At 21.0% G+C, this 18875-nt stretch overlaps 7 protein-coding genes across 14 annotated transcripts; 4 read left to right on the top strand and 3 right to left on the bottom strand.

Annotated features, from left to right (window-relative positions):
* The first annotated feature begins 192 nt into the window (after nt 1-192).
* Nucleotides 193-1595, top strand: LOC100577060 (ankyrin repeat domain-containing protein 40). Its single transcript, XM_003249071.3, has 3 exons — nt 193-453; nt 625-911; nt 1041-1595. Exons 1-3 carry the CDS (start codon nt 281-283, stop codon nt 1385-1387), a joined length of 807 nt encoding a protein of 268 aa, XP_003249119.1. The 5' UTR covers nt 193-280; the 3' UTR covers nt 1388-1595.
* Nucleotides 1547-2979, bottom strand: LOC551532 (ribosomal L1 domain-containing protein 1). Its single transcript, XM_623927.6, has 3 exons — nt 2697-2979; nt 1949-2514; nt 1547-1808 (listed from the first exon to the last, which is right to left on the bottom strand). The coding sequence occupies exons 1-3, from the start codon at nt 2924-2926 to the stop codon at nt 1621-1623; spliced, it is 984 nt and encodes a 327-aa protein (XP_623930.2). The 5' UTR covers nt 2927-2979; the 3' UTR covers nt 1547-1620.
* A 143-nt stretch (nt 2980-3122) lies between these two features.
* LOC107965266 (glycoprotein 3-alpha-L-fucosyltransferase A) lies at nt 3123-5816 on the top strand. Of its 5 annotated transcripts, XM_016915269.2 has the most exons (5): nt 3123-3160; nt 3805-3894; nt 3979-4372; nt 4538-4710; nt 4839-5816. In XM_016915269.2, the coding sequence occupies exons 3-5, from the start codon at nt 4169-4171 to the stop codon at nt 5770-5772; spliced, it is 1311 nt and encodes a 436-aa protein (XP_016770758.1). In that variant the 5' UTR covers nt 3123-3160; nt 3805-3894; nt 3979-4168; the 3' UTR covers nt 5773-5816. The 5 variants fall into 5 exon arrangements, with proteins under 5 accessions (XP_016770758.1, XP_016770756.1, XP_016770759.1 ...); XM_016915267.2 differs by having other exon boundaries at nt 3126-3160; nt 3805-4372; XM_016915270.2 differs by lacking the exon at nt 3123-3160 and having other exon boundaries at nt 3749-3894; nt 4061-4372.
* A 392-nt stretch (nt 5817-6208) lies between these two features.
* Nucleotides 6209-7766, top strand: LOC727282 (nucleoside diphosphate-linked moiety X motif 6). Its single transcript, XM_026443897.1, has 4 exons — nt 6209-6658; nt 6822-7127; nt 7271-7473; nt 7545-7766. Exons 1-4 carry the CDS (start codon nt 6415-6417, stop codon nt 7713-7715), a joined length of 924 nt encoding a protein of 307 aa, XP_026299682.1. The 5' UTR covers nt 6209-6414; the 3' UTR covers nt 7716-7766.
* A 633-nt stretch (nt 7767-8399) lies between these two features.
* Nucleotides 8400-10385, top strand: LOC551229 (E3 ubiquitin-protein ligase CHIP). 3 transcript variants are annotated; one of them, XM_016915305.2, is made up of 5 exons: nt 8400-8467; nt 8572-8724; nt 8783-8981; nt 9516-9913; nt 10010-10385. In XM_016915305.2, exons 2-5 carry the CDS (start codon nt 8608-8610, stop codon nt 10250-10252), a joined length of 957 nt encoding a protein of 318 aa, XP_016770794.1. In that variant the 5' UTR covers nt 8400-8467; nt 8572-8607; the 3' UTR covers nt 10253-10385. The 3 variants fall into 3 exon arrangements, with proteins under 3 accessions (XP_016770794.1, XP_016770793.1, XP_623660.2); XM_016915304.2 differs by having other exon boundaries at nt 8413-8724; XM_623657.6 differs by having other exon boundaries at nt 8414-8724; nt 9576-9913.
* Nucleotides 10386-11374: 989 nt separating this feature from the next.
* Nucleotides 11375-15923, bottom strand: LOC724361 (GPI inositol-deacylase). Of its 2 annotated transcripts, XM_006557455.3 has the most exons (11): nt 15478-15922; nt 14763-14916; nt 14585-14695; nt 13954-14057; nt 13828-13888; nt 13445-13746; nt 13124-13377; nt 12617-13039; nt 12174-12560; nt 11722-12090; nt 11375-11646 (listed from the first exon to the last, which is right to left on the bottom strand). In XM_006557455.3, the coding sequence occupies exons 1-11, from the start codon at nt 15631-15633 to the stop codon at nt 11382-11384; spliced, it is 2586 nt and encodes an 861-aa protein (XP_006557518.1). In that variant the 5' UTR covers nt 15634-15922; the 3' UTR covers nt 11375-11381. The 2 variants fall into 2 exon arrangements, with proteins under 2 accessions (XP_006557518.1, XP_001120182.3); XM_001120182.5 differs by having other exon boundaries at nt 13445-13888; nt 15478-15923.
* A 1055-nt stretch (nt 15924-16978) lies between these two features.
* Ppib (peptidylprolyl isomerase B (cyclophilin B)) lies at nt 16979-18656 on the bottom strand. Its single transcript, NM_001242544.1, is given in 4 exon segments — nt 16979-17346; nt 17468-17652; nt 17846-18053; nt 18481-18656. Coding segments are annotated over 4 exon segments (621 nt in total). The 5' UTR covers nt 18574-18656; the 3' UTR covers nt 16979-17211.
* Nucleotides 18657-18875: the final 219 nt, after the last annotated feature.

Here is an 18875-nt window from a genome sequence, read left to right as displayed (position 1 = left end):
CTTAATTAGTCGAAATAAATTTAAATTATTTATAATAATAAACATTATTGTATTATTCTATTTAGCAAAAAATTGAAAATTAAATCAATATTTAATTTTTTAATCCTGAAAAATTTTTAATATTTAAAAAAGATATATCTGATTGTATATCTATTACAAGACTCTTCTAAGTTACCACTCGCGGCGCTTAGATAGAATCAAGTTTGAATCCCTCAAACACCTATCATCATTCAAGTAATGCTATTCTTTGTACTTTCAAAATGTCCTAGAAAAACTCGAAATGGAAAAAAATGTGAAACTTGTAGACTTATTTATGAGTTATGATAATATGGAAAATAAAAGAATATTGGAAGAACGATTAAGAAAAGCAGCTTGTGTTGGTGATACTGATGTTGTTCAAGAATTACTTAATTTAGGTGTTGATGTTAATACACGACACTCTGTTAATGGATGGTATTTTATTTTCATAATTTATTATATAAAATTTTTATATATATTTTTGAACATAAATATGCTTTTACATATGTTTTTCAAATAGCTAATATATAAAATATATGATGATAGTAAAAACATATAATGTGTCTTTATTCAAAACAATAACATAATTAGTATTTCTCCTTTAAGGACTCCTTTACATTGGGCATGTAAAAAAGGCTACTTAGATGTAGCTGCTTTATTGTTAAAAAATGGTGCAGATAAGAATATAAGATCTGAAATTGGAGAAACACCAGCATTTTTATGTACCAATCCACAAATTTTACAGCTTTTAGATATGCCAACTGATTCTCAAAGAGTTTTAAGTGAACCAGCAGTACATAACATGATACCCAAATATATTAAAAATGATTATGTACATGGAACTATAGATTCAGGAATTTCTAAAATAAGAAATAATGGTTTATATCAAGATGGTGAGAAATTTATATTTTATTATTTATTATTTTGATCTTTATATATGAATATTGTTAAAACAATAAAATAAAAAATATATAAATAAAATATAACACATTATATATAATTATTTACATTTTTTATTTTAGAATTGGTATTAAAAATTCGTATAGCTGATGCTCCTGATCCAGATTTCATAGAAATAGAATTACCACAAAATGATTTATCATACCAAACATTAATTCGTATATGTTGTCAAGAATTGAATATTGAACCTAATCAAATTGTAAAATTAAGAAAACTGCCCAATACTAGGTTGAGAAAAGATGAAGATATTCAAAGACTTCAGAATTTTCAAGAAATAGAAGTCGTCACAAATGCTGTAAACACATATAAATATATTCAAAATACAAATGGTATTTCAAATAACATTCCAACAATGCCAGCAAATGGTTATCAAAGTATTTCTAAGAAAGATCAGACTATTTTATATTAATTATTAGTATTACAAGTAGAATGTTTTTGTTTTTTTCATATAAGTAGATATAAAAAAATATTTAATTAAAATACATATTGTTAAATATATAAAATTTCAAGTGCAATAATTACAAATTTTAAATAGAACAAATGTTTAAGATAATAATAAGTAGAAGAATAATTTTTTAACTTTGTTTACTAGATTTAATAAAGTAATATAAAAATAATCATAATTTTTTTATTTGGTGAATTTTATTTATTTTGTAAATTTTTCTTTTGAAGAAAGATTCTCCTTTTAATTTTTTTAACAGTAATATCTCCTTCAGGAGTAACAGTTACAGTAGCAATACCAGGTGCAGTAGTTAATTCTCCTGATACATTATGATATGCTTTTGGTCTTCTAGGTTGCATTACTGGCACATCAACTAAGCATTTATTTTCTAAAACAATATAGAATAATATATAAATATATTATATTATATTATTATATAAATATATATAAAGAAAAATATTGAATATATATGAATATATTTATATCATTTTTATAAAAATTAAAATTAAATATAGAATTAATATTTACTCAATGTCATATATATTGGTAGACCAAGACTAATAGATGTTTTAATACGAATAGAACGAATATTAACCCAACCACCTGGATAATTTTTAGATAAATAACGACATGTTGCTAGTATATTTTCTAAAATTTCTTTCTTCTTCATAAAAGTATGTCCAACTTGAACTATATGTGTATCACCATAAGAATGAATTTGCATAACAGTTTTCCTTAAAGCATATTCTATTTCATGTTTTAAATCTTTACTCAGCATTCTAATAGATGTTGGTAATTTTCTTTTTTTATAAAATTCTTTTCCCAATAAATGAGATAAATGACCAGCTATTTTTCCATCTACAAGAAAATAATCATAGCTGCCCACAAGTTTTCTTTTTAATTCATATTGATCATATTCAGTTTTTACTTGATTCATTGGTATTATGCTTTTTATTTTTGTACAACCATGTTTGCGTAATAAATTTTCATAATATTCTATTGTTGGTTCATAATCTCTTCTTCTCCCTCTTTGGAGATCACCAACAAAAAGTGCAACTTCATCATTTGATGATATTATTGAATATGGTAGTAATCTAAAAATAAATTGTATAATAAATAAAATTTTTTTATTAAATCATTATCATGATTTTTCATAAAAATCAAAAAATATATTGAATATGTATCATAAATATGCGTTATATTAAATTTAATATATATAAAAATAATTTGTTATTTATTTAAAAAAGATAGATATATTCAAAATATATAAACTTACATTCTCATAAATCTTCTTGGAGTTTTAGGTACTCTGATACATGTTACTTGCATGAAAATTGATTGACTTTCATCTTCAAACAATGCATTGTTACTTTTCAATTTTTCTTCAGTTAAATGACAAATAATGTTAACACATTGTAATATATGTTCCTTTGATAAATCATTAAAATTCAAACAATCTATATCTTCATTATTATCATCTTTAACTTTGTCATCTAACATTCTCATTGTTATTTATCTCTTACACGTGCTATTCACTAGTAACTGAACAATAAAAGAAAGAAAAACTTTTCTTCAAAAAATTTCCTAACTATTGCCAACCTATATGATTTTATATAAAACTATGTATATAATTAAAACATTTACCGATATAATACATATAAAATTGATCATAATTTATATAATAAATATAAATTGATTACAATTTTTAAATATTGTGCACTTATCAAAAAATTAAAAAAGGTACAAAATTTATATAATATATATAACTATATATATAACTATTTAGATATATGTATATATTAAACTAAATTTATTTGGTTAAGGATTTATCAATTTTTTATTATACTTTTATTATGTGTTATTGTAATTTTTTTACATATCGATTAAAATTACTTACAAATAATTTTTATCTTTTAATGACAATATTCATGTTAATACAACAATATAATTTCAATTATATATCAAATTTGTGTCAACGAAAATAATTCGATTTTTAGTGGTTAAAATTTAAATATTTAATATGTGTACTATTAAATATATTTATAAAAATATATTAATATATTTACGATCAATATATTTAAAAAATAAATAGTTTCATATTTATTTTTATTACAAATATTAAAGAATTCAATTATAGAAGCGCGAACTTTGAAATCCAAACATAATCTTCAATATGTTCACAATTGATATAATTGATGAATAATATTAAATTAAAGTAACAAACTTATTAAAAAAAGATATTAATAGCTTTAAATAAACTATAAGCTATTAAGAATTATTTTTTCATTCATTTTTAATATATATATTTTATTTTAATGAACTTAAATTTTTTTTGAAAAAATAACAAAAAAATAACAAAGAATGCGATTTTTTTATTACTGCAGAAAATAACGTTAACAATTTGCTACACGAATCGTTACACTTGGTTAACCAAGACAATCGAGATCGACGATTACTTGCAACACACGTCAAAGGTAGTCTCAGTTGTTGGTCAGACCTGTTTCTTTCTTCTAAACATCTTTTCATCCATCACCTCATTACATTTCATTAATCTTCAGATTAACAACAAAAATTCATATCGTTCTAACAACAACGTTTGAATAGCGTGTCTTATTAATTAGTAATTTCATTTCATTCAAGAGAGTAATTTTAAAATAGAAAAGCAATTCATAAAGAATAAGAACGCAAACGCATTAAGTACCGATATGCTTCGGTTAATATTCTGTCGTCGAAAAAGTTTAAAGCGCGATGCTCGGAATTTCACAATATTTGAAAATACTATTAATTTTATGTATTGGTTGTACAATTTTTTGTGTTATTTTTATTAATTTTCCAAATTTGCTTAATAAAAAAGTTTATAAAGATGTATTTATAAAACAAATAGAACATCGAAAGCAAACGAAAGAAAGTTTAGTGATTTTATCAAGAAAACGAAATTTTACAAAAGAACAGGTATGTGTGTCTTTGATTAAAATTAGTTTTCTATTATTATTTAATCAAACTATTACGAAAATAAAAGAATTTAAATTTATATAAAAATATTAATGATAAAACAAGTTTTATAGAGTTTTTAATAGCAGTTATAGCATTATTAATTCGCGCCTTTATTCGTATCAGACTGATAAAACATCTTTACTTGGAAGATGGCTTTTGTCTTCTGAAGGTAGTTTACCGCCAACGGTTATAAATAAAAAAAAGGAACCATATTTGATTTTAATTTGGAAACATGGAAAGTTTTTGGAACGCAGGCATATCAAGCGTTTTACAAATAAAAAGTTAATATATTACAAGTATATTAAAAATATCTAATTATATATATATAAGCAATTATTAATTTAAATAATAATAAATTACTATATAAATTTAAGTTTAAATTTAAATATGATTTTTATTTCATATTTCATATATTTCATTTTAGATTTTCACCATGGAATAATTGTACAGTTAATCGATGTGTATTGAGCTACCAATCTAAAGATTTAGATATAGCAGATGCAGTTGTATTTCATTTACATTTGACACGGAGCGCGTTGGAATTACCGACTAGAACTCGATGGAACCAAAGATGGATTTTTTTAACTGATGAATCACCAATGCATACTTTTCTTTATGGAAATCAACAATTATTCAAATATAATGGTTTATTTAACTGGTCAATGACTTATCGAATGAATAGCGATGTGCCAGTACCTTACGGTAGAACGATTTCTACATCGTTTATACACTCACCAGAAATAAATTTTTCAAAGGATGTGATAAAAAAATTAAAAACTAAACTAGTCACTGTGATGGGTAGTAATTGTGCAGGCACGAATGGACGATGGAAATATATTAAGGAATTAAAACTAATTTTCAGTAATGATCTTGACATATATGGAAAATGTTTAAACGGTAATACGACTGCGTGTCCAGGTCATTTCGATAGAGATTGTTCTGTTTTAAATGCATATAAATTTTATTTAGCTTTTGAAAATTCAAATTGTAAAGAATATATAACAGAAAAAGTATTTTGGCATGGTTATCATAAATTAGCAATTCCAGTAATAATGGGTGCATCAAAAAAAGATTGTGAGAAATTATTACCACCACATTCATTTCTCCATGTTAATGATTTTGCAAATCCAATGGCTTTGGCAAATTACATTCGTTACCTTAATCAACATGATGACAAATATTTCGAATTTCACGAATGGCGTAAATATTACAAAGTAATCAATGAACATGGTTATTTTGGTAGTATTTCACGACACTATTGTCGTATTTGTGAGGCTCTTCATTATAATTTTCCTATTGTTAAGGTTTACGAGGATATAGAATCATTTTGGAATAAAAAACGAGATTGTACCTTCTGACATTTTTTAATTCAGTTTATTTTGTATTATTGTTATTATTACTATATATTAATCAAATTTTTATATTTAAAAATTTTAATATAAAAGAAACTTCTTATTTTTTTGTTTATTATTACTTACTATTTGCATGTTTTATTTTAATTATATGCAATATTTATTATATGTGAATTGAAAAAAATTTAGTAAATTATAATAAATACGTTTTATATTTTTCTGTAATAAATTAGCATAAATATTATTATGTATATTTTTAAAAAAAGAATGTATGTTATTTATGTTGACGATAATTAATTAAATAAAATTTTGTTACATTTTATAATTTTGTTACGTTTTATAATTCTATTAATTTATAATTAAGTAATAAATAATGAATTTATATTAATATTATTATATTGCATTATAAATATATATACGAAAGGCAAGATATCTTATACGTCTATTGCAAATACTTTTGTCTTAAAAATATTAGGTTAGAAATTTTTATTCTAACATTATACATTATTAAGATAATGTTACACATACTAAGATAAACTAGTTTTAATCATGTTATATAAAAATTTTTAATTTACGTATCTATACAAAATATGATAATAAATAACATCATTGAAAAATTTCAAAAATGTTTATATTTCATATTTTCAAATGTTGCAATGTGTAGGATTGAAACTTCAAAACTTTATTACGTTGTTACGGTTAAAACAACAATTTTTAGTAAGACATCATATTATTTTTTATACTATATTGCGCCGTAAAACATATTATAGTAATCTTTCTGTAATTATGGCATCGAAGTGTTTTAAAGGGAATAATGATCACTATAATGGCATAACTATCGATTCAAATGAAGAATCTTGCACGTCTCAAGTATTTGCTCATCGTCTTACAGGTATGTAATATAAAAATTATTTGAAAAATTCATAAATTCATTATTATTATTACTTTTTCAAAATCAAACAATCTAATAATTAGAAATTAACATTTATATATATATATATATATATATATATATAAATATATATATATAATAATAATAATAATAATTTTTTTAGCATCTTTACAAGAGTGGATACAAAATAAAAAACGCACAATATGGTTTCGTGTATATTTATCACATTCAGAATGGATACCAATACTTGTGAAAGAAGGATTTAAATTTCATCATGCAAAACAAGAATATGTCATGCTTTATCGATGGTTAGTTAATGAAGAATGTAATATTCCACCTTACGCACATACAAATTTAGGAATTGGTGGGTTTGTTTATAATGAAGAAACTCAAGAAGTTTTAGTTCTTAAAGAAAAATATGTAAACAAAAAAGCTATGTGGAAATTACCAGGTGGTTATGTCAATCCAGGTATATAATTTTTTATAATTTATTATAATAAATTAATATTAAATTAATTTAATTGATATTAGATAATATATATATATATATATATATATATATATATATATATATTATATAATACTTTTACCTTTCAAATTTTTTTATTAAAGGAGAAAATTTAGAAGAAGCTGTGAAAAGAGAAATTTTAGAAGAAACTGGTATACAAACTATTTTCAAGTGTATAATAAGCTTTAGACATGTTCATGATTATTCATTTAATTGTTCTGATATATATATGGTTGCTTATTTAACCCCTCTTAATTTCGATATTAAAAAATGTGAAAAAGAAATTTCTGAATGCAGATGGATGAAGGTAATTTCAATTTTTTATTTTTTATTATAAAAAAATTGTTATTATAATAAATAATTATTTTATTTTTATAGGTGAATGATTTTTTAAAACATTCAGATGTACATGAAAATAATAGATTGATTGCAAAAAAAATGTTAGAATTTTTTAAACATAAAATAGGAATTATTGCTGAATACAATAGACACTCTATAACAAACAAACCTATCTGTATATATAGTATATCTAAGATTAATAATATATAGCAATATGTAAAATAATTAAAAAATATAATTAATTTTATAGTTTGAAGTAGAAAATAATAATTATTTTAAAAAATAAACAAAAATAAAATTATTTTTCAATAAATTTTTTTACTTATTTTATTAATTAATTTTATTAATTAATACGCTACATCAGCTGATTATATAAACATTATGTTATTATATCAAATACATAACACTTCAAACTATGAATTCTATAAATATAAATATATGTACTTGTACTTCTATAATTTTGAATTAAAAAAAGATTTTAATAATTAAAATAATAGATGTAATAAAATTTTTTACATCACAAGAAATACAATAAAAATATTCTAATCAAAAAATGACAATATTTATATACTTCATTATTTTTATATAATTTTAATTTCTGAAATGAGCAAATTAATTATTTTAAAATTTTTTTTTATAATTGATAATTATAATTTACTAAAATTATGGTTAAAAATAGGATGAAATTCTCTGTAAATTTGAAAAGGAAAAGGAAAATAAATAAATAAATAAAGTATTACACAGAACAAAAATATTTTTAAAAAATGTTACAATATTTAGTTACAATGTTATAATATTGGACAAATATTAAAATATTTTCATATTGAATATTTTTTGAAAATCAGACTTTATATTGAAAGATAGCTTCCTCCTAGTTTTATTTACTATGTACTTCTTTATTACATTTTAGTTAATGACTGATAAACTCACAAGGAAAATGGAAGAACGTATATGTCATTAAGGTTAAGGTTATACAATATTATTTTGTTAGTCGACTTGTTTACAATTCGACTATTTTTTCTTATAAGAAGTATTAGTAAATAATTCAACGAGACTTCATATGTAGAAGAGCATTTAATACGGCACAAAATTTGTTGCCAAGATGAGTAAAATGTATACAACCGCCAACCTCTCTGACAAAGAGTTAAAAGAAGAAGGAAATCGACTTTTCAATCTTCACAAATATGAGGATGCTGCACACTGCTACACCAAAGCAATTGTGAGTGCTACTATGAATCTATGCAGGCAAGTTACGACATTGCATCTCATTCCTGCAGATTAAAAATCCAACCCAAGCACTATATTTTACGAACCGAGCGCTGTGTAACCTGAAATTGAAACGATGGGAATCATCCTGTCTAGACTGCAGACGTGCTCTCGATATCGATCCATGTCTGGTGAAGGGTCATTTTTTCTTGGGTCTAGCTCTTCTCGAAATGGAACTCTTTGATGAAGCTGTGAAACATTTACAAAGAGGTATGTCGCTATATTTTTGTTTTGAAATTTCATTGGCTTCTTATTATAATATGCTTCTTACAAAAATTTATTTATAGGAAAATATTTCATCATAATTTTTATAAAATAATTATAAATTATGTATATTAATATTATTTTATATTAATATACATTATGATAATATTAATATTATCATTTCATTATAAAATCATTTTATTTATTTCATATAATCAAAGTAAACATTATATATTTAAATTGCATTTTGCAAAATATTTTTTAATAAAAAACTTTATTTGTTTATTAATATAGTTTTATATGCCATATCTTTTTTTATATATTATCTTAATCTTTAAAAGCTATCATTGAAAAAAGTTGTATGAAAACAACATTTATTTAAAATAAAATTTCATCTATGACAGCATTTAAAGATTAGATTATCTTGCTTATATGTATATTTATATATATATATATATATAATATTTTATTGTACAATATATATATATCATTGTGAAATATGGAAGTATCTTGTGAATATTTTTTTTTATGGTATTCATGGTTTTTATGGCAATGTGAAATTTGCCATTCTCATGATTACACATCTCAACGATAATGTAGCTGTGGATTTGGCCAAGGAACAAAAGTTAAACTATGGAGATGATATGACCAGTATTTTAAGGCAAGCACGAAAACGTTGTTTCCAATTGAGAGAAGAACAGAGAATTGCTCAAGATATTGAATTACAATCATATCTGAATCAATTGATAGTAGAAGATGCTGAACGAAGTTTAGCTGCTTTAAAGGAACAAGAGGCAGTTAAAGATGCAGATAGTAAAAGTGAAGGAGAAGCCTCATCTATTGAATTTACAAGGAAAAAAGAAGAGATAGAAGAAAAAAGAGATACATGTATGGCTCACCTTAATGATTTATTTGCAAAAGTGGATGAAAGAAGAAGGGTGAGTTTATATTCTTGATTATTTTTGAAGTTTTTAATTGCATATGAAAAAAAGTAATTATGTATTATCTGAAATTTTTATGAATATGTGGAATAGAAAAGAGAAGTACCTGATTATTTATGTGGAAAAATTAGTTTTGAAATTTTACAAGAACCTGTAATAACGCCAAGTGGAATTACATATGAACGAAAAGACATTGAAGAACATTTACAAAGGGTGGGACACTTTGATCCAGTTACTAGAGTTCGTTTGACTCAGGATCAATTAATCCCTAATTTAGCAATGAAGGAAGTAGTTGATACATTTCTACAAGAAAATGAGTGGGCATTATATTATTAATTTGTAAAATTAGGTTACTGCCATATTTCTATAATAATTGCATATATCATGATTATTTTTGGGTCCCATTAATTTACATAAATGTGTATATCATTATCTTGTAAACAGTAAATAGATCATATATCTACATAAAGTTGAATTCAATTTTTTCTATCAATTTGATGTAATTTAGTTTGTTATTTAAACAATTGTTGATTAATTAAATAAAATTATCTAAAATTAAAAATAAGAATAAAAAAAATTTTTTAGTTAATGAATTTAAGACACATATAAAATATTAAAAATAGCAATAATACAATAAAAATAATACAATAAATGTGATGTTAAATAGGTCATATAAAAATGTTAAAACTGTATATCTTTTTCCGATAAACAATAAATTTATTGTTTGCTGTATAATAAAATATTTTAATATTTCCCAATTATTTATAAATTAAATAAAAAATATTAACTTGTAATGTGTATATAGGTATTTTATTTATAATAATATACAAATTATTTTATATAATTATATATATTATTATAAATTAATAATATAATTATATATATTATATATTATAATCCATTCAATCTAAACTTCAAGTTAGATTTGTAAATGATTAAAATCAAAATGAATTGTTACAAATTTGACTCATAGTTGTTAATTTCAAATAATTTTAAGTTATAGTTTGTATTTATATGTATTAAGCGAAAAATATTTCAGTATAATAATATGTAATATTATTTTCATTTTTTGAACATTAAAATAAAATGTCAAATTTTTATCAATTTATTATATTTATATATTATTTATTATATTATATTATATTTATATTTTTTATATTTGGGGCCTAAATATTATATTGTAACATAGTTTAACAGATAAAGTTTTTGCACATTTTTTATAAGCACTTTTTCTTCTAAAGATATAAAGACACAAAAAAACAATAGTAAGGATTATAGAACAAATTGTTCAAGCGCGGAATAGTTAAAAGTTTAATGAAATTAATTTCAATATAATTATTATATTATTATACATATTTTAAATATAAATATTTTTATACAAACACAATATATACAATTTAGATGTACATGAAACTGATGTAAAGAGGAAAATTAAATTAAAATATTATTTTAAATAAATAATATTCTAAGAAAAAATGAAATTTAATGCAATAATACTAATAGTTCCTGCTACAATAGGTGGTATACAATATTGATAAAAAGGTGGATGAGGTGCTGCTCCCATTAAAAGTACTACCCAACCTAAAAAACATAATATACTGGATAATATTTGAGATCGAGTTTTATGATTATTAGAAGGAAGCTGCACCCATCCCATTGTACCACATGTTACTAAAATTATCCAGCTTTGAAGTAATAAAGAATCTTCCGAAGAAAGTTTCATATTGTAACTAAAACAAATTTACAGTAATAATTTTAATACTGAATACCCATATTTTATATTTTTTTAAAAATAATTTACAAACCTGAAATTTTTTGCCCAAACAAGTACAGATGGTACAGCTGGAATAGCAGTAAAACACCAAAGTATAAAAAAAATAAGATGATTGAATATTTTTTGTCTTGTATCTTCAGAATTATTTTTTGTACTTCTAAATTGTCTTATCCAATTAAAATGTTGCAATGAAGCCATTAAAAGTTCTTCTAAATAATCTTCATACATTTTCGTCAAATTTAAAAAATAAAGAAAAATGGAAATTAACATAGCTAAAGCTCCACATGTTGCTGGAATTAAAGATAAAACAAGAATTGTAGTAATAAATGGTAATTGATTTAATCCTCCAAGCAGCCAATCTGACCATGTTGTTGAAAAAGTTATTACACGTGCTAGAAACCTAAAAAAAAATTGATAAATTGAATAACATAAAAAATTTTTTATAATATAAACATATGTATTAAGATAATTATAATTTTTTACCTCACAGCAATATTATGAGCTACTGAGCCAAAGAATATAATGCAACAGCAAAGTCCAATAGTAAATACACAAATAATTGCCAAAGCAATTAAACATTCAAACATTAAATTGTAACAAAATGACAGAAATATCGTAATTATTATTATTGGAGTTTGATTATGGCCATGATTGATTCTTGTAGACAAAAATAACAAAAGTAAACTAATAATTGTTGTATACAATAAATACCAACGATCTCTTACAATACAAGATATTTGATCTACAATTCCACCTTTTTGAATATTAATTACATATGAACATGCAGGATCTAGAGTTATTCTTAAATTTGGAGAAATATTAGAATTCTTATTTTTAGTTTGAATTTTCATTATTTTTGGTCCATTATCTCTAAAATATTAAAAAATTTTAATAATTTAAAAAAAAAAATTTACAGTTATACTCACATAACTGTAAAAAATTGAATTTGTGTAACTCCAATACTCCATGGTTCTATTAATTCAACAATTGCATGTTTTGGATCCATACATCCAGATGCTTTAAGTTCAACAGCAATAACATCTACAAAGTTATCAAAACTAGCATAATATCTAATATGTCCAGGATGAGATTTTTTTATTTGAGGTAAAATAAATAAATTTTTCAATAAAGATAGATTATTCTTAATAAATATAAATCTTGTATCATAAGAATATAAATCTACATTTATTGTAACATATTTTTCTAAATTATCTGGTGTAATTCTTATTACAATATGTGTTACACCAGGATATTTTATCTCTTGCAAATTTAAATCAACAGTTTTTCTTATACGATGTAAAGGATCTGATAAAATTCTTGTTCTATTTGTCAAGTTCCAACCCCAATTGCTAAATTAAATATAGAATATTTTTTTTATAATAATATTTTAATAAATTTATAATTTTTAATTAAAAGCAATAATTTAATATTACCAAATTCTTGATTGTCCTTGTATATTAGATGCTGTACATGCAAATAACCAATCTTTAGATTCTAAATTTTTAGTATCAATAGTTAAATAATCTGGTTGTCCACTTAATCTAATCATAAGATAAATAGAAGATGTTTTCTTAAATGAGTTTTTATTACTCCATGTATAATGTCTTTGAATATTCTCTATCCATTCACCATCAGTTTCAAATTGTATTATTTCTTTATAAAAATATAATCTTTTTCCAGAAGTACGCTGTAAAATTAATTTTTATAGTTTAAATACTTTTACAGATGAAAATGACTTTAAAAAACTTTCTTACATGATAAAAATGATATGATAATGCCTGCATTCTTTCATTAGTTGTGGAAAATATTTTAGGTGGTTTTTGAGCATAATTGACAGAATCAAATAATGAATGCACAATAGATAATACTAATTGTTTACACCATAAAATACTAAGATGATCTACAGATTTCCAAACATCTGGTATAGCATTAGAAATAACATTAATATCTGCTGTAGGATCTAAAATTTGTGTTGATGTTATGAGTGTATCTCGTGGTCCACCTCCTATTGATATCACATTTATTCCTGCATCTTTTATATCATTTAAGCGTTTTTCTAAATTTTTATAATAATTAACAAAAGTATAGTCTAATGCTAATGTAGGTGTATGAGGAGTAGCTAAAGTAATAATAATACTTGCAACACTAGCATTTATATTTGGAGTCATCAAAACAGAACCTTTAGCTATAATACCTCCCTAAAAATAAAGAAATAATATAATATCCTTACCGAAATAAATATAATAATACTAAATGTATTTACCATTGAATGTCCTATAAGCACAATGTTATCTATTTTAGATTTATATAAACTTAATATTTTTTGTATACAATATGAAACATACATTGTTTCTTCAATCAATACACCTTGAATTAATTATAATAAATTATCATTTATTCTTTTTAATTATTTAAAAGTCAACCTGTTTATTAACTCTTTCTTTATTGATTTTAGTGAATTTGAAATATGCTATAAAGGATATCACTTTAAACAATTTTTTCTATTATAATAATAATATATAGTATTAAAACTTTTTATAAATAATTATAATTATTTATTATACTTAAGAATTAAAGTAAATTATTTCAATTATTATATATATTATTAAGTGTAAAGAAAAAATGCTAAAATATATATGAAAATATCTTTAATATATTTTAAGCTTACTAAGATTATTAAGAAAATATTTAATTAACAGATTGACTAATAATAAATTATATATGAATTATTTAAAAAAATATATGAAAAAAATAAAAAAAGATAAGTGATAAATGATGAGTAAAATGATTATTTATTAATAAAATTATTATTTTATATATAATAAAATTATAATGTATATAAAATATACATTATAATTATATATAATTATATCATATATTCTTTTTATTCATACCTCCATATAAAGCAGAATAATCCTTGCCTATTGAAACAGTAAAATAATCAAAATGAAATGGAGTCCTATCTTTTAAACTTTTTCTCAAACTGACAGAAGCAAGAGATCTTACTAAAAACAAAGAATTATTAACAATAGATTTAAATTAAAGTATCTTCTAATAACAGATTTTAAAAACCTTGCTCATGAGATCCAAGATTACCAGGTATAAAGAGTACAGGTATTCCTGAGAAATACATTCTTCTAAGTTTTTCAATAACAAAACCTTCTCCATATGCATATAATCCATATCTTGGGTATCGTTCTTCTATTTCATTATTTAAGGAGATCCTCTTTTCAAATATTTATAATAAAAGATTTTTATTAAAGGAAAAAACTATTATATGTTAATTATTAAAATTAATATTTTTTATATTATACTTACAAATTAAGTTTAAATTAATTTATTAATATAATAATAGTAATAATACAACAAATAAAGTTAATTTATAAATTAATTTGAAATAAAATTAATAAGATCTACTATAAATGTTCAAAAAAAAGATGAATAAAAATGTTATTCAAGTTAAAAGAAAATTTATAAAAATCTTTTATAATTCAAAAATCAATTTCAATCATAATAATGTAATATATAATTTTAAATATAAAATTTTATTAAAATTATTATATAATTATATCATAAAATTATAAAATTATTATTATATGATTGTTACAATTTAATTTAATAAAATAATATATAGATTTACAATTAAAAAGAATTAAAATAAAATAGATTAATATTTTATATATATTATATTTATATAATATACAATAATATTTTATATATATTATATTTATATAATATACAATAATATTTTATATATATATATTTTTTAAATATTATATTTACGTACCACATATTGTGGATATTCAAACATATATGTCATATCGCAAGTATTTTCTTCAAAATCCGTAATATAACGAACAACTCCAAGTATGTAGAATAAAAGAATCAACATTAAAAATAAAAAAAATATAATATAAAATAATATAGATTTTGTTTGAAGCATTTTTTAAATAGTAATCTAACAAAATCAAATTTTAATTAATTTCAATACTCAATGTAGTATTTTGATATAAAAATTTGACTAACAATTATTATATTTAATATAATTAAACAATGACATACAAAAGATAAAAAAAAATTACATATAAGAAAATTATAATTGATAAAAATAAATAATTTATTTAAATTTCACACTAAGGTTATAACACATGAAATACATAGTATATTGAAATCACTAGCGTTATGATATATTAAAAAATTATATTTTTATCAGAGTATTTGAACGAGCTGCATTGAAAGTTGTCCGAGAGAAAAAATTATATAGAACAAAGATTAAATCATTTTAGATATTAAAACAATTATAAAAAAGGAAAATTCTTAAAAGAGACATTTCCTATTTTTTTTTAAATAAATATATGATATTTTATAATAATATAATAAAATAGATAAAATAAATTAGATATTTATTATAAAAATCTTATAACCTATATAGATAATTTTTCAAAAAATATGCTCAATTTAATAATTTTATTAATTTATCAATTTATCAATTATTTACATAATAAATACTTAAGAATGATAGCAATTACATATGTCTGTATAATAAAGAAACAACTATTAGAAAAAAAAATAAAATAAAATGATATAATTTCAAATTTTTCAAAATGATTTTTCCATAATATGTTTATTTTTATCATCTTTCAACAATTACTACATTATTCAAAATTATTTTAATATTTCATATATCTATATAATATATATATAAAATTAATAAAAAATTATTAAAATTATAAAAAATTAATATAAATATATAATATAAATAATATAAATAATAAAAATATATAATAAAATTTCTTCATTAATTATTTTATTGATTGTGATTTATGCAAATGTTCAACAAATGTTCTATAAAAATGAATGAAGAAATTATTTGTGAGAATGTCATGAACTTTAAAGTGAAAGGTATTGGTATTATATGTTACAACATTAATGAAGTATATCTCTCCATAATACTATGTGAATATTTCATTTATTTTTATCACATTTGTATTATCTGTGACAATAAATATGGTTATAAAAGAAATGAAACAAAATAAAACATTATAAACAATTTAAGTTTATTTGAAAAAATGTGATTATAAGTATATAAAATTTATTATATGTTTTGATATATATATATATATATATATATATATATGGTTTCATGAAAATTGAAAAGAAAGACAAGAAAGCTTAAAACAATATTTTTTAACTCCATATGTTTAATATTCATTTATTATTTGTGATTTGCAAAATAATATATTAATATTTAAAATAATTATAAAATAATAAAAACATTTTTATTATATATTTTTTAATAATTTTTAATTGTTAAAATATTTCAATAATATTATAACAAGATTTATTAAAATAATTATTTTAACAATTATGCAAATAATATTTAAATAACTTTTGTAATAAATTTTCAAATATTATTTTTTCTGAATATTTAGTAAAAAAAATTATGATCATATTAGAATTTTTTTTAGCATATGGTAGTTAAAAATTATTAATTTTCATTATTATAAAAATGAAAATATATTTAATCTGTAGCATCTTCTTTTGATACACTGAAAGGATTTGCTACTACTTCTGCACCACAATCAGCAATTACAACATCTTTTATTGGTCTATCTCGTGTATCAGTATTTACATTTTCAATTTTTCTTACTACATCCTGTATAAAATTATTTTTTTAATAAATATATATGTAAAAAATATGATAGATTATATTTAAATGATATATAAATAATATAAATTTATATTTTCAATTTAATTATATTTAAATAATTACATACCATTCCTTTAATTACTTTGCCAAATACAACATGTCTACCATCAAGCCATGGAGTTTGTTTTACAGTAATAAAAAACTGAGAACCATTAGTATCTTTTCCAGCATTTGCCATAGATAACCATCCAGCACCATAATGATTCAATTTGAAATTTTCATCTTTAAAACGACTACCATAAATACTGTGTCCTGATGGATAAAATTATAATAAAATTATTAAACAAATTGTTAAATATTTTAAATATAAATATTTTAATTATTTAAAAAATTTTTTAAATTTATTCAGTTACAATTTCATATTAAATAAAATGTAATTTCAAAATATATACAGAAATAAATAATATAATTAAATAATATCATAATATCATATCATAATTCAAACCTCCAGTTCCATCTCCTTTTGTAAAATCTCCTCCTTGAATCATAAATTCACTAATGACTCTATGAAATTTACTACCCTTATATCCTTCTCCTTGAGGTTTTTTAGATAATTCAATGAAATTTTCAACTGTTTTTGGAACTGTTTTTCCAAAAAGTCCAATTTCAATTCTTCCTTCATATTTACCATCAATATTAATATCAAACCATACCTACATATGTAGATTTTGTTATATTTAATTTCACAGCATATAAAAAAAAATTAAAATATAATCATATAATCATATAATCACAAATTTAACATGTAAAAATATTCAATATGTAAACAAATTTATATACATTTTTTCATATATATATATACATGAAATATATATATTATATATAATATATATATAAAATTATACATATATAATTTATATATAATTATATATATATTTAACTTATTTTAAAAAAATTTTTTAAATTTAAAAAAATCAAAAATAAATAGAAATATCAAAAATAAATAGAAATATATCCAAATGATAAGATAATAAATTTTTTAAAAACGAAAAAGATTAGTATTAATGAATTATATATATTTTTTTTTATTTTTGAATTAAATCAAACAATGAATTATACCGGCATAATTAATTTACTTACTTTATCTGTAACTTTTGGCCCTTTCGTATTATCAGCATTACCGGTTGTACAAAACATCGCTAACACTGCTCCCACTAATAAAAGCAATTTCATTGTTAATAAAAAATATTTTTATCCAGAAATTAACCAGATGAAGACTAAGGTATATTCTACCAGAATGAAATGTAATATACAGTGTATATATAGTATATAATCGAACGTGGATCCCTTACGCATGCGCTTATATTAGAAATGTGGGATTATTCAATTGGTTATCTTTATTGTTATCTATTTGCATGTAACAAATATATGTTATAAGTTTAGAATTATAAAACATATTATTAATTTATATTATTATAAAAATTCAAATAAAATATTATATATTTATATATTTTTTTATTTGAGAAATATAAATT

This window comes from Apis mellifera, linkage group LG11, assembly GCF_003254395.2.
Source record: "Apis mellifera strain DH4 linkage group LG11, Amel_HAv3.1, whole genome shotgun sequence".
Taxonomy (NCBI): Eukaryota; Metazoa; Arthropoda; class Insecta; order Hymenoptera; family Apidae; genus Apis; species Apis mellifera.
This window is presented reverse-complemented; position numbering and strand designations above follow the sequence as displayed.